This window comes from Oncorhynchus tshawytscha, linkage group LG10, assembly GCF_018296145.1.
Source record: "Oncorhynchus tshawytscha isolate Ot180627B linkage group LG10, Otsh_v2.0, whole genome shotgun sequence".
NCBI lineage: Eukaryota > Metazoa > Chordata > Actinopteri > Salmoniformes > Salmonidae > Oncorhynchus > Oncorhynchus tshawytscha.
Window position 1 is genome coordinate 56163400 of NC_056438.1, and position 24128 is coordinate 56187527.

Below are 24128 nucleotides of genomic sequence, written 5' to 3' on the forward strand. Positions count from 1 at the left end.
AATTATGAGAAGGGGTTTTCCCCTACAGAAATAACTGTTATTCATTGTCTAGACAATATTTGAACTGCTTTGAGATAATATTAACTTCTTTTTTATCGTACCATTTTATGAATCAACAGATTCATTAAGATAAATGTGGTTGTTATATAGATAATACTTCTTGTTTGACTTTGTATTCAATCTTGGTAATGACATTTGAAAGTTTAAAAAAAATGCAGCCTCTATTATATTAAGTAGTAATAATGTTCCCATGGATTTCACGCCCAAAATTAAACCTTTGAACATTTTATTTACATTAGCCTGGTGTTAGAAATAATTTATTCCAAGACGAGGTAGAGGGAGAGTGATCTCGCGATATTTCTGCCTTGGAGACAAGAACGCTTACATTGGAAACAGAAAGCAACAAGGTAAGTTTACTATTTTTATTTAGTAGCATGTTAGTTCCTCTGAACAGTTGTAAAATGTAGAATTTAAGCACAAAAGTAACGTGCATTAAATAACTAAGTGAATGGTTTTACTGAGACGCTGGACGTTCTTGTAAATGCCCTTATTCTAGACAAACTAGCTAGCTAACATTACCCAATTCCGGTTAACGTTAGCTACCAATGCCAGGCAATTGAGGCAACCAACCCACGCTAGCATCCTTCTTGCAAACCGGCTAGGACGCAAAATACTTTTAGCCCAGACATACAGTATTTCACTGACAACTTCTGATTCCCTCTGTTATACCTTTCAACTTCTAGATAAAGTTCCTCATGGAAGAAACCGAATCAGTGTGGAATATTATCGTGGAGCATGTCCCAGAGTCAGAGCTCTCAGAGATCCGGGTCCTTCTTGGAGATGCTCTGATTGACATATACACAGAGATGTATTCAGAGGTAAAGACCAACACATCTCTGTAATGATGGATAACTGAGCATGAGCATTTTTCCAAACATCTGAATTTAGGTAACAATCAACAATAGCTGAAATTAACACTTGGCCCCCCAAAAAGGGTGGAATACAATCGAACAACGTGAAACTATGGACATGCCATCATTACAGGCAAATCACGAGAAGGCATTTGTAGTCTTTGAAGTAGCTCTAGTTTAGCTGCATTACATGAGTGAGGCTATACATACAGCTATGTAAGACTAGATCCTCAGATTGTTTCCAAAACAACACACTCATTGTGGCCCTTGAGACTATCTTTAGGCCTACGCACTGTTTGTTCTGGAGCCAACTACTCCTTCTGGAGATGGTATTAAGTAGCCTACAACAGCTCAAAACAGGGACAGGAATGCTGTCAGCCAAAAATGCTACACATATTTTTCATAATATTATACCAGACTGGCTTGGAAATTACAACTCCATTAAAAATGCAGAAATAACTTAAAATGGATTGGATTATGTTGAGTTCATATTCAAAAAGGGAAAAGAAATACGTTTGAAACCACACATTTCCTGTCTAGGTCATCATACAGTTATGTTCTGATAGGGGCAATGGTTTTAATATCCATACTAGCTCAATTAGTTACATAGTGTAATTACATTCAAACTATACAGGCCAAATTGCTAATAGAAGGAGACCCCTGGAATAGAGTGAATAGAGCATGCATATGACACAGGCCCTCAAATGAGCTAAGCAAGTCAGGGGACCAATAAAGGGGTTGAGAAGGCTACCCCTGTCTTGTTGCAAAGACCATTAAGGGAAAGGTAGTACAACTGAATGCCTTCAACTGAAATGTGTCTTTGGCATTTAACCCAACCTCTGAATCAGAGAGGTGCGGGGGGCTGCCATAATTGACATCTTCGGCGCCCGGGGAACCGTGGGTTAACTGCCTTGCTCTGGCAGAACGTCAGATTTTTATCTTGTCAGCTCAGGGATACAATCCAGCAACCTTTCGGTTACTGGCCCAACACTCTAACCACTAGGCTCCCTGCATTATGAACATATACCGAGTATACTGTATGAAAACAGTACGACATTCCATGGCATAGATGACATAGATGACATGACCAGGTGAATCCAGGTGAAAGCTATTATCCCTTATTGGTGTAACTTGTTAAAACCACTTCAATCAGTGTAGATGAAGGGGAAGAGAGGTTAAAGAAGGATTTTTAAGTCTTGAGACAATTAAGAAATTGATTGTGTATGTGTGCCATTCAGAAGGGGAATGGGCAAGACAGAAGATTTAAGATGCCTTTGAACGGGGTAGTAGGTGCCAGGCACAGCAGTTTGAGTGTACCAAGAACTGCAACGCTGCTGGGTTTTTCATGCTCAACAGTTTCCTGTGTGTATCAAGAATGGTGCACCACCCAATGGACATCCAGCCAACTTGACACAACTGTGGGAAGCATTGGAGTCAACATGGGCCAGCATCCCTCTGGAACGCTTTCGACACCTTGTAGTCCATGCCCTGACAAATTTAGGCTGTTCTGAGGACAAAAGGGAGTGCAACTTAATATTAAGAAGGTGTTCTTAATGTTTTGGACATTAGGTTCAAGACTCTTTAGATATACAGGAAGGACTTAATATTTCTAGTAAGTATTAGAAGGTAGCCCTATTCACACAACAAGCCTTACATTTCCCTCATTCATTTTGTTTAGCTTTCTGCCCTGTAGTAAATTAATGCTTTCCCTCAGCATTAGATCTCTAGATGAGAATCATAATAATACTACCCAGACTGGCCTCTCCATCAAGGTCACCATTGTTTGAAGCTGTTCAGAGAAAAATAGCCAGCTCCTTTCAAGTTTAACACAGGATATGACACAATACATGTTTTCTTGGATCTCTGCCAAACCATGTGGGTTTGAGCTATCATGTTCTCTAGACATTTGTAATGCCCGTGTCACTGGGTATGGTTAAGGTACAGTCAATGTTTGGTTTCTTAATGGATAGCATGAAAAAGCAATAATTATTTTTTTAATAAAGAAAAAAACATACTTAGCCTATTTCAATTGTTTATCACATTCAACCTCTTCAATCTACATGTTGAAGTGAAGTTAACAACATGTCAATAAACCAGTTTAACTGCACTGGAGTTCCTCCCCCATTTCCTCTGATGGGTTTCACTTGGAGATTTACACAGCAAGGAGCAGCTTGTTACTGTTGTTAGCATCCTGGGGGCTCACACCATAAACACCTAAGTGGAGAATGGCTGGCTGGGGCATTGCAGGAAGCAGTGTCGCTGCCTGGCCGGAATTCAGCTAGACATAGTGGTAGTGTATGTGCAAAACACTGGGATCGACCGTGTTTAAAGTTCTCCTCTGGACAGCAGTGGGCTTTGAAGTTGTCCTCTCCATGGAGAATAGGAAGTGAAGGTCAGGGACCAAGTGTAGAAAACGTTAAAAGACTCCAGACTCTTCTTTACCAGCGCTGTGTCTCTACCACAGGCCAGACTATTTGCTTCACTTTTTCTCTTTTCTCTTTCTGTCTGGCTTAGGGTTGCAATGGGAGGGTATATTACTGGAAACGATCAATGTTTACGTAAGTAGTAAACTGCCAGTAAACTTTTTCAAGGACATCTAGTGGCCCTTTTGGGTTCTTCAGATTATCACAGGTGTCTAGAATTATCTCCGGCCCTCTGTGAGGCCTTAGCAGATGTAAAATATATAATTAAATAAGATAATTTTAGAATGACAAAGCTGTAAAACATTCTGAATATAAACCATTAACTTAGTGAATTTGTGTTTTATGAGGGTTTCAGCATGAAATATATATATACACACAGTGGGGCAAAAAGTATTTAGTCAGCCACCAATTGTGCATGTTCTCCCACTTAAAAAGATGAGAGGCCTGTAATTTTCATCATAGGTACACTTCAACTATGACAGACAAAATGAGAAAAAAAATCCAGAAAATCATATAGTAGGATTTTTTTATGAATTTATTTGCAAATTATGGTGGAAAATAAGTATTTGGTCAATAACACAAGTTTATCTCAATACTTTGTTATATACCCTTTGTTGGCAATGACAGAGGTCAAACGTTTTCTGTAAGTCTTCACAAGGTTTTTCCACACTGTTGCTGGTATTTCGGCCATTTCCTCCATGCAGATCTCCTCTAGAGCAGTGATGTTTTAGGGCTGTTGCTGGGCAACACAGACTTTCAACTCCCTCCAAAGATTTTCTGTGGGGTTGAGATCTGGAGACTGGCTAGGCAACTCCAGGACCTTGAAATTCTTCTTACGAAGCCACTCCTTCGTTGCCCAGGCGGTGTGTTTGGGATCCTTGTCATCCTGAAAGAGCCAGCCACGTTTGATCTTCAATGCCCTTGCTGATGGAAGGAGGTTTTCACTCAAAATCTCACGATACATGGCCCCATTCATTCTTTCCTTTACACGGAACAGTCGTCCTGGTCCCTTTGCAGAAAAACAGCCCCAAAGCATGATGTTTCCACCCCCATGCATCACAGTAGGTATGGTGTTCTTTGGATGCAACTCCGCATTCTTTGTCCTCCAAACACGACGAGTTGAGTTTTTACCAAAAAGTTATATTTTGGTTTCATCCGACCATATGACATTCTCCCAATCTTCTTCTGGATCATCCAAATGCTCTCTAGCAAACTTCAGACGGGCCTGGACACGTACTGGCTTAAGCAGGGGGACACGTCTGGCACTGCAGGATTTGAGTCCCTGGCGGCGTAGTGTGTTACTGATGGTAGGCTTTGTTACTTTGGTCCCAGCTCTCTGCAAGTCATTCACTAGGTCCCCCGTGTGGTTCTGGGATTTTTGCTCACCGTTCTTGTGATCATTTTGACCCCACGGGGTGAGATCTTGCGTGGAGCCCCAGATCGAGGGAGATTATCAGTGGTCTTGTATGTCTTCCATTTCCTAATAATTGCTCCCACAGTTGATTTCTTCAAACCAAGCTGCTTACCTATTGCAGATTCAGTCTTCCCAGCCTGGTGCAGGTCTACAATTTTGTTTCTGGTGTCCTTTGACAGCTCTTTGGTCTTGGCCATAGTGGAGTTTGGAGTGTGACTGTTTGAGGTTGTGGACAGGTGTCTTTTATACTGATAACAAGTTCAAACAGGTGCTATTAATACAGGTAACGAGTGGAGGACAGAGGAGCCTCTTAAAGAAGGAGTTACAGGTCTGTGAGAACCAGAAATCTTGCTTGTTTGTAGGTGACCAAATACTTATTTTCCACCATAATTTGCAAATAAATACATTTAAAATCCTACAATGTGATTTTCTGGATTTTTTTCCCCTCATTTTGTCTGTCATAGTTGAAGTGTACCTATGATGAAAATTACAGGCCTCTCTCATCTTTCTAAGTGGGAGAACTTGCACAATTGGTGGCTGACTAAATACTTTTTTGCCCCACTGTATATATTTTTTTCACACTTTTATTTTGCATTGCCAATATGTATTTGTTGTCAAACTATTGGCAGTTGTGAACATAGTCAATAGTTGGAAGAGTTGCAGTTGAATAAAAATAATGCCATTATTGATTCGATAAGTTTTTTCATTAATTAGTGTAATGAACATGATGGAGACAGAGAGCTGGTTTCAAGGGCAGGGCACAGCAGGTGTTTATTGCAAAGGACCACAGGAGGAGGCGGGTAGCTGGGTCCAGTGGCAGGAAGAAGGTCATACACAGGGGGTCTAAAAAGGCAACAGTACAGGCAGGGAAAAGGCTAGTAACATAGTCCGGGAGATCAGGCAATAGGTTGATAACTGGAAATCCGATAAAGTACAGTCAGGGAATAGGCAAAAGGCTTTGTTAGTGAGGCAGGCAAAAGGCATCGTTAGTGAGGCAAGCAAAAACTATCATTAAATTACGGGAAAACCAGCGCTTCCAATAGAAGTGTGTCACAAAACAAACAATATCTCACAATGATGGGGGGGCAAAGAACTGAACTAAATAGTGTGTGATAATTACATACAGGTGTGTGAACAGGTGATCAGAATTAAGGTGATTGGGTTCTGGAGAGTGAGCTGCGTTCAGGGGCTCTGCGTGTTTGAGAGTGTGAGTTGGAAGCAGATGTTACAATTAGGCTATTTCCTGTTGAACCATATGGTCTATCTACTAGAAGCTCATGGACAATATGGATACAGATTTAAAAAATGTATAAAATATGTATGTATGTATGTGAATATATTAAAGTTATTCAAGTATAAATTACCATTGCCATAATTACAAAAATTACTTAAGTTTCTGGTAACTTTAGTAAATTACTGGTATCTTTGCAACCCTAGTCTGGCTACAGTTTTACTACACTTTATCTTTTTCCAGAAGTAGCCACTTTAATAGCTTTTTCCCTGAAGGAAGTGTTTTTAAAGAATAGGGTTTAAACTTGTTGGGGGAAACCAGCCAACTGAAAACACATGCAGTAGTTTTATGCCCAACAGTGGTCAGGGCCCAGAACTAAATAGAACACCTCCATTATAGGATGTCTATGGGCCAGGGTCTCAATTGAATATCATGTACATTTCGCAGGCCTTTCTGATACTGTATCTCATAATTCATAATGACTCATCGCTCTTTATTGTAAGCCTAAAGTTACACAGTGTTGTCTCCTGATGTCCTATCCCGTGTCTCCCCATGTTTCCTACTGCCAGGTCACTATGTGGCAGCAGATTTGGCAGACGTTGCGCCTTAAACAGGGTAACAGGCCGAAGGCCCCTCGCTGCCCCCTGGCGGACCCCCCTGCTATCAAGGAGCTGCTGAAAGCTGAGATCCAACTGCTGCTTGCCACCGTGAGAGAGAGAGCAGCCCAGGAGGGCAGGTGAGGAGAAGACTCCTGTGTGATTTCAAAAAAGACTCATTGCATCCCAAATGGCACCCTATTCCCTATATAGTGCACTATGTAGGGAATTGGGTGCCATTTGGGACAAAACCCATTACTATGCATTTACAGTGCAGTTTCTTAAGTCCTAAGTAACAACAACATGTTTATGGCCTATTAATCATTGTTGCCAACTTGTTTGAATATCAGCACAAGAATCCCTGGAAGAAAATACTATTATAACGCTGTGGGCATTCCTTCCCCTTCCTTTTATTGTTTTCTCTTCACGTTGGAATTGATAAAACATTCATTAAATTGTCTTACACCAACACTTCTTCTTATATCACGATGTTTGATTAGCCTAGTACTTTAATTTTTGTGATAAAAATATGTTAACATTTTCATTCATCAGACAGAGGACCAAGGAGAACGTGACGTTGTTGGGATGGATGTCTGGATCTCGTTTCCCAGGCCATGCTTCTTCTCCCTGTCTTTCTCTCCCTTCCTGTCTCCCTGACGGTCTTTGTTAGTTCCAGGTGATAAATGTTCAGACCCCATTAGAACCATTGAGACTTTTATTTCCACTGGAAAAGGGTTGGGCCTAGTAGAACAAAGTATAGGGAATACCTAATCAGTTGCACAACTGAATGTATTCAAATGAAATGTGTCTTCCGCATTTAACCCTGAATCAGAGCGGTGCGGGGGGGCAGCCTTAATCAACGTCCACGTCATTGACGCCCGGGAAGCTGTTGTTTGGGGTTAACTGCCTAGCTCAAGGGCAGAACGCTAGATTCTTTCCATCTTGCCAGCTTGGGGATTTGAACCAGCAACCTTACGGTTACTGGCCTTATGCTCTTAACCGCTAGGCTACCTGCCTTTCCATCTCTCAGCAACCGGTAGAAAGCTCTGAAGAATGTAGCTCTGCCTCAACTCTTCCCGTATAATTAGAATTGTGTGACTTTTTGGGGGGTAAAATCAAACAATTACTAAAGATTGTTTCCAATTTATGTGATGCACCAGTTCAGTATTTTGGCAGTGGCTATCTCACCAAAAACTCATTCATAGCTGTATTGTAACATAAAATCAGACCGCCTTATCTTCAACATCAGATTTTGCTAAGACTATGAGACTATTCAAGGGTATTCTAGGAATGTGTATCCTTTTTATTTCACTTAAAACAAACCCCGGCGGCACTTACAGTCCTGTGTACAGATCAACGAGGTGTTGCAAAGACTTTGGGTATCAGTGCCATGTTAACCCTGCTGCCACGTTATGCTTTGAACATCTGCCCAGTTCCAACCACCCTGCTGCCTGCCGGTTGGTCCTGTTGGTCTCTGCCTCTGCCCTGTGTTTGTGGTTGTGTCCCAAATGGAACCCTATACCCTACATAGTCTAGGGCTCTGGTCAAGAGTAGTGCACTGGCTGTGTTTACACAGGCAGCCTAATTCTGATCTTTTTTTCACTCACTTTTTCACTCTGAAAAATATTTGATGTGAAAAGATCTGATGTGATTGGTCAAAAGACTAATTAGTGGAACAAATATCAGGATTGGGCTGCCTGTGGTATGCCTAGTCAGTTGGGAGTAGGGTGCCATTTGGGATGCAGCCTGTGTGTATATTCCCCATGATCCCCTGTCTTTGATTAACTAATTAAGACGTCACTGTAAATCAGCTGAACTCCTTTCAGGACAAAACTGCTGGATTATTTCCCTTTAATATTGCTCCAGGTTTGGGCGTTTCTCTTTTTCCTTGCCAAATTCTTCCTACCCAAAGGAAACTGTTGAGTTGACTCAATACCCTGCAGCCTAGGGCTTTTTAATGAACAAGGGTATCTCAGTAGAGCAGCTAGAATGAATCTTTCTTTGAAAGTGAACTGATTTAATGGACCTGGTTGGCAACTGTTTGGACCACCTCTCCCCTTGTGTGGTCGTCCCTCCATGCCATTGTCTTTGTGATTTTGTGGTTGGCGTTCTCAGTGCAGCTGCACCAGTTCCATTATAGAGAAAGAGAGGGGGTATGCTGAATTCCCATTGATTAAAGACCCTACTCTGAATAAATAGGCTTCAAATGGTGGTTTGATTTCTGAAAGCGGGCCCAAGGAGGTCTTAAATTCTCAGAACGGAACTAGCATAACAATTGGAGCTGGGAAGTGGGTTAAAAGTAGTTGTGTGTATGGTGTAATGTATTTTACAGCCGTAGATGATCAATCTTCCAGGATGGATGGGGATTTGAACAGTCTTTTTTTGTGTATTGTTAACATGGTGTGGTTTTTGATGTCGTGGCGGGCATCTATGCCATTTTTGTTAACTGAGATTAGGACTCCTTCTCTCCCGGGGATTAAGATGTTTAGTGATCTATACTACACTGCCTCACAATGTAGCTTTTGTTTCTGTCATTACAGCTATACCGGGTAGCTCCACAAGCAGCCTGTCACTGGAATGGGACTGTTACATCTACTCACTCCCCCCCTCCACACACTCTTGATTTATTCACCACACACCACATAACCGCAGCTGCAAACAACACCGATACAAAGTCACAAGCACAAATATTTATAACTTCTGATTGGTCCCCCCTCCCCTTCTGAGTCTAGGATAAATAATCAATCTCTGTTGCTGAGCAGGTGGTGTTATCATCCCAGCTTGAGTCTGGAACCTTGGTACTCCTCCACGCCTCTCACAGGACTTCTTATCAGACAGGAGAGGCCTTGAGTAAGGGAGTACACATTCTTGCAGTTTACCACAGTCCACTAGATAATTCTTCTTCTCATACACAAAGAGCATAAACCTAACAATACTTTCAATCCCTAATAATATGTATAAACTGTAGATTCATATTAAGAGCATATACAGTTATGGTAAAGAACAGTGAAGATATTAGACAGTGAAGATATTAGATAGGGGCGATATTAGACAGGGACGATATTAGACAGGGACGATATTAGACAGTGAAGATATTAGACAGTGTTCTAGAATAGTAATTACAATCTATCAGCTCTAACTCCAGAAACTTTGCTCCTATTCAACCCTTATAGAATAATTATTGGCCTCAGAGACAGGCCCTCTTTGTACTTTCTCTCTGCCCAAATGCAATGCACATGTTCCATCTAACCCATAACACAATAATAAATCTACTAGGCTAATTATACAATTATAAACAGATCAAAACTGGCTCAAGTCCATAGCCAACACTATGCTACGGCATTGTTACTTGGTTTGGTAACCTGACAGTGCAGCTCAAAGCCTAAATCTTGAGACTGACCAAGACAGCAGGGAAGATTACAGGTATGACACTTCCCTCCAGGAGACCATCCACAGACAGGCCATTAAATTCATATTGGACCCCACACATGCACTGAACGTAGAGGACAATACATTATTATCATATATCAAAACAGGCCGTGGTCTAGAATGTTGGCTTTGACCAAAAGGATAGGGTGTATTTTGTAAGCTTCTTAGGGGGATTTCAAAAAGGGGGGTTGGGCATGCTTGGCCAGCATCTGCAACAGCCTTTTTTCTGGAGATCAGAAGTGTTTCAGCAGGTGCAGGTAAATGGCAGTGTCCACTCCGTGGCAGCCTCCTGATTTAAAGCCCTCAGCGTAGTAACACAACATCCCCACTTTGACGCAGCTGGGTGTTCTCCTCAACCATAATCCAACAGACCTCGTTCCATGGCTGGTGACTCTTGGAAGCAGGACTGTTGCTGCTCTCTCTTGCGCTCTCTCTCCTCTCCATCGCTCTCTCTCCTCTCCATCGCTCTCTCTCCTCTCCATCGCTCTCTCTCCTCTCCATCGCTCTCTCTCCTCTCCATCACTCTCCATCGCGCTCTCTCCTCTCCATCGCTCTCTCTCTCTTTCTGGGTCACTGTCTTTTCAGCATTGGAGTCATGAAGATGCATGAAGATTAGGACGGGGGGTTTGTCATATTATCCCTTCCTGTCTGACTCCTTCACAGTATGTTGGGGGGTTATTTGTATGTATCTATTTACTTTCAGGGATGCAGACGCAGACTTGTTCCGGTACAGTCCTAGTGTGGTGAATTATGCCTTGGGTGTCCCGCGCAACCGTTGCGACACTGTGAATAGTAGGCCTACCTCTAGTGGAATACAGTTCAGCCAGAGTCAACATGTAGGAAGGTTAGTCTAACTGTTAAGAGTTAGAAACATTCCCACACTCTAATATAATATGTTACAACACAAGAGGAAAGTGCAGCTGAAAACACACATGGTGTATTTCTTGTTATCTGTCATATGGATAGACCTTAGACATGCATTTCTGGTTCCACAGGTCCTGTTCACAGAGCTCAGTCACTTCTACTACCAACCAAGATGAAATTGATGCCATGAGACACATGCTGAACATCACCCACATAGACGACATTGTGGCCCACCTCAAGTAAGTGACTAATTCCATCAGAGCAACTGTTTAAAAAAAAATCTAAGTAGAGATTTGTAGGCAATAATCCCTATAAAATGCAACCCATTTGAAATTAGTATTGTGATAGACAGTAGTAGTTTTAGTACAGTATGTCTGGCATCAATGGAGGGGAGCTGGGGGAGAGGAGGAGGGGTGGAGGGTGGGGGACAGCCTGCCCTCTCCCCTCTCCATCCCCCCACAGAACAAAAGCCCCCATTGTAAGAAAGTGAATACCAGATCTTAGCATGCAGAAGATTCCTTTGCTTCTAAAAAATAAAGAAGTGCATCAAGTCTACAATAGTTAGATAACTGAGAAAGAGAAATATGCCACTGCTCCCTGAACACCATAAGAAAAGTCTAAAAGTGGATATGGATGTAGTGGTCCCTTTGTGGACTCAGTCTCTGCTTTTGGCTGTCTGTTTAGGATTCAAGGTTGTATTCTGTGAAAACAGGCGGCCGGGTTCCTGGAAAGCTGCCCCTTGATTGCATGCTAAGTTAGAATAAATACATTTGAATTCGTTTTTGTTTCACGCTTTTCACTTTTCTTAAGTTTATTCGTTTTAATTAAATGTCTATCAATTCAAATTTTCAAACAGTCATTAAATGCTATGGTTTTAGAATTTGACGAACAGTTGTGTCCTCTCCTCACTACCAGATCAGTCCTGTCAGAAGAATGCAATGTGCTGAAAAGCAAAGTTCAGTTTCTGCAGGTAAGATTCAGTTTGATTCCAGTCAATACCAGATAGTTATTTTGGAAAATAACACTTTTTTTTGTTCCAATTTAAATATGGCCTGCGCTCTGAGAAAATGGTCTGTATGTGCAGTAGTCTGTGCTTGCACTGAGATACAGGGTATGCTGTACCAAGGGTCTGAGCTATAGCCAAAGCCATGAAAATGAGATAGCCAGACGATAATATGTATTTGTATTTATTATGGATCCCCATTAGCTGCTGCTAAGACAGCAGCTACTCCTCCTCGAGTCCAGCAAAATTAAGGCAGTTTATGCAATGTTAAAAACATTACAGTACATTCACAACAGATTGTACAACAGATTCTTAAAATATATATATACACTACAGTTCAAAAGTTTGCGGTCACCTAGAAACGTCCTTGTTTTTTAAATAAAAGCACCTTTTTTGTCCATTAAAATAACATCAAATTGATCAGAAATACAGTGTAGACATTGTTAATGTTGTAAATGACTTTTTTTAATGGAATATCTACAGAGCCCCATTATCAGCAACCATCACTCCTGTGTTCCAATGACACATTGTGTTAATAGCTAATCCAAGTTTATAATTTTAAAAGGCTAATTGATAATTTGAAAACCCTTTTGGAATTATGTTAGCACAGCTAAAAACTGTTGTTCTGATTAAAGAAGCAATAAAACTGGCCTTCTTTAGACTAGTTGAGTATCTGGAGCATCAGCATTTGTGGGTTCGATTACAGGCTAAAAATGGCAAGAAACAAAGACTTTCTTCTGAAACTCATCAGTCTATCCTTGTTCTGAGAAATGAAGGCTATTCCATGCGTGAAATTGCCAAGAAACTGAAGATCTCGTACAACTCTGTCTACTACTCTCTTCAAAGAACAACGCAAACTGGCCCTAACCAGAATAGAAAGAGGAGTGGGAGGCCCCGGTGCACAACTGAGCAAGAGGACAAGTACATTAGAGTGTCTAGTTTGAGAAACAGACACCTCACAAGTCCTCAACTGGCAGCTTCATTAAATAGTACCCGCAAAACACCAATCTCAACATCAACAGTGAAGAGGCACTCAGGAATGAGTTGCAAAGAAAAAGCCATATCTCAGACTGGCCAATAAGAATAAAATCTTAAGATGGGCAAAAGAACACAGACACTGACAGAGAAAGATTAGAAAAAAAGTGTTATGGACAGACGAATCTAAGTTTGAGGTGTTCATATCACAAAGAAGAACATTTGTGAGATGCATAAAAAATGAAAAGATGCTGGAGGAGTGCTTGACACCATCTGTCAAGCATGGTGGAGGCAATGTGATAGTCTGAGGGTGCTTTGGTGGTGCTAAAGAGGGAGATGTGTACAAGGGATCTTGAATAAGGAAGGCTATCTCTCCATTTTGCAACGCCATGCCAAACCCCGTGGACGGCGCTTAATTGGAGCCAATTTCCTCCTACAACAGGACAATGACCCAAAGCACAGCTCCAAACTAAGAACTATTTAGGGAACAAGCAGTCAGCTGGTATTCTGTCTATAATGGAGTGGCCAGCACAGTCACCGGATCTCAACCCTATTGAGCTGTTGTGGGAGCAGAAGTGCCCATCAAGCAAATCCAACTTGTGGGATTACCTGATTACCTGAACAAATTGAAAACTAGAATGCTGTAATTGCTGCAAGTTGAGGATTCTTTGACGAAAGCCAAGTTTGAAGGACACAATTATTTCAATTAAAAATCATTATTTATAACCTTGTCAACATCTTGACTATATTTCCTATTCATTTTGCAACTCATTTCATGTATGTTTTCATGGAGAACAATTGCTAAGTGACCCCAAACTTTTGAACTGTAGTGTGTGTGACGCTGGGCCAATTGTGCGCTGCACAAACTCCCAATCATGGGCCGGGTGTGATACAGCCTGGAATCCAACCAGGGTCTGTAGTGACAACACACATCTCCAACCCACTATCACACGCAGGACACATCTCCTGAGATGTGGGGACTAGGATAGGCTAGAACAGAGACAGTTTGTCAGTGTTTGATCTGTTAGGGATGTTTATTCCACAATTTCTGTGCTATGTTAAGCGCAATTCAAAGGCATACTGAAAAGTAGTTGACAGCAATTTGTACAAATATAGGTATAATGTCCCACTTCCCTGAATGGGCAGTCTACGGTAATGACTAAATTACCACAATATCTCATGATCCTCGAGCTTGGAAAGTATGTAGACTAGTTGACATGGTCCCAAATAGAGGTCACATAACACTGGTCTCAGTAGGAGAAAGATTAGACTGAGAAGGTGGTGTCGTGTGTTGTCCTTTTACCACTGCAATAGTAGGCTGTATTATTTTCACAGTAAAGGGGGCTGCCATTTCTGTGAAGCAGGGTTTGGGTTTTAAGTCGACGCTCCTTTGAGAAGCTGTGGGCTGTGTGCATCTTAAATATTACCCTATAGTGCACTACTTCTGATCAGAGCCCAATGGGCCCTGGTTAAATGTTGTGCACTACATATGGAATAGTGTGCCAGTCTGGTATTCCATCTCCTTTGGCAGCAGCCTGAGCCAGGGTATAGTCTAACCACCCTCCTCTCAGACCTCACATCTAAAATGAATAGCCTCCTCTGTAACTCGATCCCTCTCTTCTTCTGTTTGTTTGCATTTCAAAAACTAAGACGATCGACAAGCCTCCGCTAGCTAGACAGTGGGAAGTGAGGATGACGGATAGCTCCATGATATGTCAGTGGCACACAGTGAGACTTCGCATAAATACCTCAAAGCAAAAAGCATGGCTGGGGGCAGGGAGGGAGGCTGGTGGTGGGGCTCCTAGGTATTACCATTCATTATCAGTAGTATTGTAAAATGAGGACAGATATGACCTGGCTGCCAGCATATTAAAGACCCTGTTGGTTGGAACTGTGATTGATGCACTGAGTCTGGATATAGATGTTGAAAGAGAGACCAAATCCTTATGGAACGAACACTGCTGCTGCTGAATCGTTTAGTGGCTTGTTCTGCATGTAACACCCCTCTCCATCCAGCTTCCTTATTTCTCATTTGTTATATTATTACAGCGGTAGCTGGCTCCGGTAGTTCACCTGTTCTCTGGTGTCTTGTCTGTGGGATTTGTTCCTTGCAGGAGAGTGTGGAACAGGAGCACCAGACACAGCATGATGTCACTGAGGCTCCAGAGCCCACTGTAACAGGTGAGTGAAACACTTACAGTACAGTCATATAGTATTTGGATTGAACAATTCTTGTAACTTTACCAACATTCTCAGGTTTTAACAGAAATCTTATTTGGAATATTCCTTCCAAATCCAGCAATTCTCCAACCTGGATTCCCTACCCAAAATGTGGGGAAAGTTACTGTAATTTTGCAACCCTAACAGTAATACACTATCCTGGTTGACATAACAGATCTATATTTGGCCAGCTGAACACCAGAACCCAGAGTTAATAGAGATGACTGGGCTCAGATCCATAATAATATCACGAGTTCTTCCGTAACATGTGAACTACACTGTCCTGACAATGACTGTCGGTCGCTTTTGAGGTATACATTAGTGTCCTAAGTCTTTTGACATGCAATGCACACTTCCTAAAAATCACTTACCAAAAACACAGTTGCTTTTCTTTATTGATGTATTGACCTGACATAAATGACGGAGTCCTGAAATGTCTGCTGTATCTAGAAGTCATTTAGATAAATTGAGCCTTACTACCATCTAGTGGTTTATTGTTGCAAAATACTTATTTTTTTACATTTTGTAATTTCAAATAACCAACAGAAGCCAGTGTTGTCAAGCTCTAATCTGCAACAAATATTGAAAAACATTGCAACTTGAGTAAGTAGAAGCAGTTAATGAAACTCCAGAAACACATAATCAGGTGAAAAAGGTAATGGTCAATAGAGTGTTAATTGAACTCAGTCTACAGGTATTACCTCTCCCCTCTCAATGTCCTGTTATCTGGAGCTTTGTGTCCTGGCGCTAATTTCAAACAGGCCGACCCGGCTTTCAGTCTTCTCACCATTTCCAATCGGATTGCGTGGTGTTATTAAACTTGTCAATCCCATGGCATTGTTTCCCTGTCTAGTTGATTTGATCCAGAGTTGAGCCTTGCTGTTTTCTTCTCTGTTGCAGAGTAGAATGAATCCCTGGGAGGGTGTCTTTCTGACCGACATCATTTGTAGCTTAATTAATACGCTTTAAATTGAGGCCTGTCACTGTATACATCACAATGCCACCCTATTCCCCATGTAGTGCACTACTTTGGCCTCTGGTCAAAAGTAGTGTACTTAAAAGGGAATAGAGTGCAGCTTGGGACACCAGCACAGTCACCAAGCCACAGCAGAGAAGAGCAGCCGTCTATAGGGGTAATCTGAACTCCTCTTCCTAGAAAAACTGCTCCACCACACCAGTAATTTATTTCCTTTTTTGCTAAGGGCCCCTGTGTTGGTGGTGGCTGTATGTCTGTCTGCCATTGGAAGTGTGGGTTGGAACCTGGCCCTGCCTGCCTGCCTGCTCTAGAATTGTGTTGTAGAAATGTGTGTGAGTGATTTTCTCCTGGTGTGGGTTGATTTGCAGAGCTTAAGGAAGAGAGGAGAGCCATCCAGATGGATATGAAAAGGCAGAGCCTCAGCCTCACCCACTGTTCCTCCTCCTCCCCTGTGGAAACAAGCCTGCAGATCAGATCCAGGTTGGCCTCTAGTCTGCCTATACTCTCCTTTCTAACAAAAACAAAATACCTATTTTACCACTTTCTGTTCTGTGGATTTACAGGCATTTTTTTGTCTGAAGGTTTACATGTGTACTTCCTAGACAAGAACAGTTCCTATTTGGTGAAATGATCTTAAAGCATCATACTGCAGGGGCTCTATTCAATGACTTAGAATATGTGGACAACTACAAATACCTAGGTGTCTGGCTAGACTGTAAACTCTCCTTCCAGACTCATATTAAGCATCTCCAATCCAAAATTACATCTAGAATCGGCTTCCTATTTCCCAACAAAGCCTCCTTTGTTGTGAGGGTGGCAGGGTAGTCTAGTGGTTAGAGCGTTGGACAACTAGGTTGCGAGTTCAAACCCCCGAGCTGACAACCCACTGTTCCCAGGCCGTCATTGAAAATAAGAATGTGTTCTTAACTGACTTGCCTAGTAAAATAAAGGTAAAAAAAACAAAAACATTTTTTAAAAAAAAGCCTCCTTCACTCACACTGCCAAACATACCCTTGTAAAACTGATTATCCTACCGTACCTTGACTTCGGCGATGTCATTTACAAAATAGCCTCCAACACTCTACTCAGCAAACTGGATGCAGTCTATCACAGTGCCATCTGTTTTGTCACCAAAGCCCCATATACCACCCACCACTGCGACCTGTATGCTCTCGTCAGCTGGCCCTCGCTTCATACTCGTCGCCAGACCCACTGGCTCCAGGTTATCCCACAAGTCTCTGCTAGGTAAAGCTCCACCTTATCTCAGCTCACTGGTCATAACAACACCCACCCGTAGCACGCGCTCCAGCAGGTATATCTCACTGGTCATCCCCAAAGCCAACACCTCTTTGGCCGCCTTTCCTTCCAGTTCTCTGCTGCCAAAAACTGGAACGAATTGCAAAAATCGCTGAAGTTGGAGACTTATATCTCCCTCACTAACTTTAAGCATCAGCTATCTGAGCAGCTTACCGATCACTGCCGCTGTACACAGCCCATCTGTACATAGCCCATTCATACAACCAACTACCTACCTCATCCCCATATTGTTTTTATTTTATTTTTTTGCTCTTTTGCACACCAGTATTTCTACTTGCACATTATCAACTGCACATCTATCAATCCAGTGTTAATTTGCTAAATTGTAATTACTTCACCACTATGGCCTATTTATTGCCTTACCTCTTTACTTCATTTGCACACACTGTATACAGATTTTTCTATTGTGTTATTGACTGTACATTTGTTTATGTGTAACTCTGTGTTGTTGTTTTTTGTCGCACTGCTTTGCTTTATCTTGGCCAGGTCACAGTTTTAAATGAGAACTTGTTCTCAACTGGCCTACCTGGTTAAATAAAGGTTAAATAAAAAATAAAAATCCGTATTGAGGAAGTTCAGCACTAGAGTGTGATTGAAATTTAAAGGCAATGTTCCCGCGTTAGCGTAGACTGCATTGATGGTAAACACTTCATGTCGTCTCAATCGGATGTTACCTTCACATTTTTATCGCGCAATCTGTAACACTTCAGATATACAGATTGAATAGAGCCCGACTTTGAAGGTTTTAATGGTGTTGTTGATCTTCTCAGGTCGACAGGATGGACAGGTTTTCCTGCAGATGAGACACAGAGACACTTGATCCCTGTGGTGGCCACCAGACCCCATCCTCCTCATACCAAGCCACCTCTAGTAACATCTCTAGTAAGGAGTACTCCTCCATTAGACAGGATGAGAGGCCAGCCACGTAGCTCACCCAACACCAGAGAACCCAGCCCTCTCCAACCGTCTAAATGTGAACAGCTAAGGACTTACAGTCAGAGCTCTGAGGCTTCCCACACCTGCAACAGAGGACCCACCACCACCCAAGACAGGGACAGCTACCTACCACCCCTGGTCCTCTCTGCCAGTACAGTAACCAGCCTTGAACCCTACCTTAATCCTCCCTCAGAAGAGAGAGTAAAGGGCAGAACTTGCAGGCGTAGTGGTCAGACTGTGACTGAGGGAGCTCAAAGACATGATGACTCATGGTCAGACTCAGTGAACAGCTGGCCCTCTTTATCCTCTGGTGGACACTGTCCTCTAGGCTCCTCCACACAGCCTCCTGGGAGCAAAGGGAGCTGTGAGCAGATGAGCCCCGTAAGGATGTTCCACCCTGCTCCCCCCGCCATGCAGAGGCCAGCCAGTAGAGGGCAGAGTGTGGCCAGGCACATGTGTCTGCCACAGCGGGACAGCCTGGTCAGCTCCTTGTGAACTGAACTCTTTACTACAGAAGAAGATACACAGGCAGCTCAATTCAGATTGTTTTTTTGACCAATCAGATCTGAAAAAGATCTGATGTGATTGGTCAAAAGACCGATTTAGTGGGAAACGTATCATTATTGTGCTGCTTGTATAAAGGCAACCTCTGATACTGTAATGTATGTTCTAGCTGCAGTCTGGTCAATGTATGTCACTCCTAAAATGAGATATCCTCACAAACATTTATCTTATCACGGGTCAATAGTACTCATACTTGTAAAAGGGATGTCGTAATCTCTTTAATATAAAGAATGAGTGCTGGCATTGGCTAGTCTTCCACAATGAGACAAGAGGCACAGGGATGTTATATGGTGACTTTCAAGAGACTGGTAGAAGACCTGAAAGAGAACAAGACAATATGGTTGAATGCTTTTGAAATGATTAAACATTTGATCTACATATTCAACCATTTAATGAATGCATTTTGAATAAATATGAATGTATTTGGATAAATGTTCATATGTCTCTAATACATGTTTTATTACGGTTCTGCTTTCTCCAATCTAACGAAAGTGATTACCTGTTCAGAAAGAGAAAACACTGCATGCTGTGTAATCTAGATGGGACATAAACCACACTTGAGTGATCTTTAAAATAGATTTTATTTACCATTTGTAATTGAACAGTTTACGATATACAGCTGACATGACTAAGACAATTCAATGGATTTTGGCCCCAAGGTACAAGAGACATGGTTAGATATATATGATAAAGTACCAGTACTGTGTTCATTTCATTTGTGCTTTATTCTCCCTCATGATAGAATTTACATTGGCATAACATGTCTACTCTGCTGACAGTGACAACAGTTTACTCAGACCATTGTAAAGCCTTATTTCAAAACGGAAGTTTGTATTATTAGATATGTTAAAAACACATGACTTGATTTAAAGTGCTGAAACAACTTGTAAAAAATTCAGACATCTCTGTGATTGTAGTGAATCACAGAGCAGATAAATCCGTTTTAGTACAGTAAAAGCCTACTATGTGTTTTCAGAATTGCTAACATGTATTCATTTCTTACATTCCATATATAGAAGACTTTTACTACAGTGATTTCAATATGAGTTGATGAACAATTTGCTTCTATTACAATGTCACAAATATATGAATATTCATTCAATGTGTCCTTTTACACTACTTGCTTAGGTTGATCATTTTAATGGAAGGGTCTCACCAAATGATAAAATGCCAAGCTAATGAAATAATAATCCCAAAAAGGAAGAATAAGATGAAAACAAAATCACCCTTTCATACATAGTTCCCCAATACATTGATATTTTGATCTTATGTCATGTATTGCATTTACAATGTTATCTAGTCTTTTATTCTGATCCCCATTAGCTGAAGCAGCAGCTACTCTTCCTGGGGCCTGAGCAATGTTGCTGATTATGCTGTTTGATTTTCTTTTCTTTATTTGCCACATAATGCTCGTAAACTACTCCTCCACCAAATTGAAAAGGCCAGTCTGTTTACACAAAAAATGTACAGCACAGTCGCTATATTGTAAACAGATGTGACTGCAGTACAGTACCACAGTGTTCACTTAATACTGTTGGCATTATTGCTATGTAAAATAGATTAACACTTATTATGGACCGTCTCCAACAGTCATGTAGCTGCAGACATGTCATGTACCTCCAACAGAACATACTGGTAAATGCATTCCTTTTGAATTTCAAGTTTCAACCCAAGCTTTTTTTCGGCAATACTTTTGATATCAGCTGGCTTTTAGAACAAGATAAAGGTAGTGTCACTGAACATGGATGATGAAATTGTGACGATAAAATACATGTTTGTTTTTTTTGTACAAAAACAAAAGGTCTCTTAAATAGGTAGTTTGTGTTTTGTTAGATGAAAAAATGGATTGTTACTGATTGATTAGAATTACATGACATCAATACTGACACTATCGTGGTTTAAACATAGTAATTATCAGTAGGGTATCCACTACACATAAATACATATTACACTAAACACTGGATAATTATACTATAAGAAAATAAAAATACACCCAAATAAAAACACACAAACACCAGTCCCCTGATAGAGGAAGAATTCCGGGGATAGCAGAGACCAAAGGGTTGCAATAGCATGGTGGTTATCCTAACTTACTACTATTATAAAGAAGAGGACTACAAGTCAACAGTTCAACAAGAAGAAGAAATAAAAGTCCTAGAGGACTCCCTAGCCTCAGCCGGCATGTCGAGAATAATTCTGTTATCAAATGAAGTCACCAGGGTCATTATATACTAACCCACTTTAGCTCATTTACACCTGCTGTCAACTTCTTATTACCAAAATGATATGTATCCATAGTGTTTCTAACTTTTCAAGACACACACATCAGTTAAAAGCAACATCATTATTAATATCCTGTGCTATCGTCATTCCAGGAACACTACTACTCTGCTTTATAACAGATTCAGTAGTGTGGCTGTACTGTGCTTCTGTCATCATCATAGGAGAACACACTAGTCTTGTCTCCATCTGAAGTAAAACTTGAGTCTGTTGGGCTGCATCTAACCTACTGGTGTGCTTGTTTTTTTGTTTAAATAACCAACAACTTTGGGTAGGTCCCAAATGGAACCCTATTCCCCATTACATAGGCAATAAGAAGCCATGTGGGACAAAATAACCACTACCTACTCCCCTGAGTGTCAGACATGCCTCCTGTTGGACTGCAAGGTTTCGTTTCTATTTTGGACAAAGTCTGGATAGCTAACTGTCATGACACTTTTAACACAGTGAAACTGAAGTAAAATGGAAGGAGAACAACTCATAGTCATATGACAGCAGAAACTAGATTTGTGCAGTCAGATAAAGATGTTGAACATTATATACAGTGACGTACGTACGGGTTAAAGAAGAAATACAAAATCTGTAGTTTCACCAAGATACGATGCTCTAGCTCTTTAGCAGCTGCATTGCCAGACTACCTCTCTCCATCAGTGTAGGCCAGGCAAGGACCCAGTGGATTTACAATGTTACCACAGACTGGTCGTTGCCTCACTGCAACACAGATGCAACGTAACAGAGCGGAGACAAATGCCTCAAATTAGATGGAGAGATGGGACTTCTTGACAATTGCCAATTCCAGCAACCTGTGAGAGCACTACTCCCACCCTAAACACAACCACAACAGCATCCTTTCACAAAGTGACTGAAATACATGTCCCTCCCACTCCAACCCCCTAAAATAAAACAATTACCAGTAAAAAATCAAGTCATGGATGAGGAATGGTAAACATTACTGTTATTTCTTAAGATACTGTTGCTTCTTACAACATCAACATGTTTTCCTTATAATTATTTACTATGTTAATTTACAATAATAAAAGATAAAAATAAGACAATTCTATGGAGAGAACGATACTATACAACTACATATAAACTACATAATTCAGTAAAGATGACTGAAGTTTTTTAAAATTCTCCTGGAGACAAGCTCCATTACCAGGCTAACCAATGGCCTCTCTCCTTCCTGTTTCCACATCCAGTCACACCATTACTTGGCTCAGAGCTTTAAAACGCTTGTAAATACATTTATTTTCCTCTGCAAAGACACCTGCTGATGCAAGTCTCTCAGTTTTGAAAAAGTTAACAAAGACACATACTCCAGCTATGTCACCGAGATATTAAAGTTCATGCATGTTCAACATGTTTTTTGGTAACATGCCTGGTTGGGGCAAATCCTACTTGTGAGTAACAGAGGCTATGAGGCAACACCACTGTGTACTCCCTCCTCGATATGCTAGCTGCTTCGGTCCTCAATCAAATGCTCCCTTCACAAGTGAGATGCGAAAAGTGAGATGCCACATTTCGAGATGCATTTCCCGCGGAAATGATTGGAAGACTAAAAGAGAGATGGCACTTTATTGTACTGAGTTGCATCCATCCACCCATTTGTTTTTGTGTGTGAACATGTTATGGTTGTCTTTATCTTAGCTCCCTCTCTAATGTAAAGCCTACCATAATCATAGAAACATTTACTCAGGTATTGAACGTGTTCAGTAAGTAGTCAATTTTTTTGGGACCCTGAGAATGGGCATTGGGAAGTCATGTGCTTCAGTCAGGGTAGCTGTTCAGAAAGCTGGAGACCAACATGCTCTGTGTGTGTGGGGAGTTGGTGCTGTAATGCATGTTAGTTGTTTACATCATTGGAAGTACAAGGGCTTAACTGTATAGTTAGTCAAATGAAATATGTGTCAGATGAGTAGCTAAAAAGCCATTGGCTTACTCCAATTTGAGTTGTTCTGGGTAACACTAAAGCAGCATACGTAACAGTCTGAGTAGTGGACACTATATTGTATCAGAGGGTACTGAGAGTCAAAAGCTATACCGTAGTTAAAACAGCAGAAGGGAAAGATCAGTCCCTAGAGTGGTTCCATTCAGATGTCTACAGCACTGGCCCAAAGAACACCTGGCCTCCAGCTTTAAAACCCCCAGCACTGCCACTTGAAAAGTTGCCAATTCCGCTGGATATCTTTACAGATGAAGGAGAAAAATGTTGTCCCTCCCCTATTGTGCCATGTATTCACAGTGTGTACACACACCTGCATAATATGAAGAAGAGAAAAAAAATGCATAATTAAATTATGTCGAAACAAGAGGTGAAATTCTTTTGGATGACGGCCAATTTCTCTAGAGGTTAGAAATAATAAGCCCTTACAATATGTAAAGGTCTCCAGTGAGTGGGCTCTCCCCCACGTTGCGGTGTGCTGTGGGAAAGGGTTGTTGGGTGGGGACTGGCACTAGCCCAGTGGGGGCCTCTATGCGCTGGGGGTAGTGTTGTGTGCTGTTGAGCCATTGCTGCCCTGGATGGTGAGGCTGATCTCATCCCTCTTCTCATCCTCCTTCTCCTTCTCCTTCAGCTCCTCTTTCAGGGGACGCACCTCCACTTCTCCCTCTGAGCCTGGGGTGGCGTAGAGGCCTATCCGATGCTCACTCAGGGCCGGGCCCCACTTCACGTCTGGCTTGCACGAATTCTTCAACCGCTGTAAGGGGTGGAGGGTCAGAGGTCAATGTGAGTGAAGCGACATAGGTTCATTATGTATTGCTAATTAGAGGCAGGTAAAGCAGTTGGGAAAATGATGTAAAGCAAGTTACGTAATAACATAACTCCCATCGGGTACTCCCTTTTACCATCCATTTCTTTTAGATCGAGCGCCCCTTCGACGAAATGTTCCATTTAACAAACAAAACAAAACAAAACACTTTCACCAGTCTTAGAATGCCAACCACATCTGCTTTCCAACACAAAACACAGACAGAGCGCTACTGTGGATTT

General features: G+C 41.5%; 2 protein-coding genes across 8 annotated transcripts in view; one reads left to right on the plus strand and one right to left on the minus strand.

The window, feature by feature from the left end:
* The first annotated feature begins 30 nt into the window (after positions 1-30).
* ccdc24 (coiled-coil domain containing 24) lies at positions 31-19837 on the plus strand. Of its 2 annotated transcripts, XM_024435610.2 has the most exons (9): positions 37-407; positions 744-878; positions 6549-6715; positions 10708-10848; positions 11000-11107; positions 11784-11838; positions 14961-15027; positions 16411-16522; positions 18130-19837. In XM_024435610.2, the coding sequence occupies exons 2-9, from the start codon at positions 756-758 to the stop codon at positions 18788-18790; spliced, it is 1434 nt and encodes a 477-aa protein (XP_024291378.1). In that variant the 5' UTR covers positions 37-407; positions 744-755; the 3' UTR covers positions 18791-19837. The 2 variants fall into 2 exon arrangements, with proteins under 2 accessions (XP_024291379.1, XP_024291378.1); XM_024435611.2 differs by lacking the exon at positions 10708-10848 and having other exon boundaries at positions 31-407.
* Positions 19422-24128, minus strand: part of slc6a9 (solute carrier family 6 member 9) — an 84843-nt gene continuing 80136 nt past the window's right edge. For 5 of the 6 annotated variants that reach the window (XM_024435608.2, XM_024435606.2, XM_024435607.2 and 2 more), the window contains one exon: positions 19422-23835. In XM_024435608.2, the coding sequence (XP_024291376.1) occupies positions 23611-23835 (225 nt within the window). In that variant the 3' untranslated portion in view covers positions 19422-23610. The remainder of the gene's footprint in view (positions 23836-24128) is intronic. The other variant, XR_002955022.2, reaches the window with a different exon arrangement.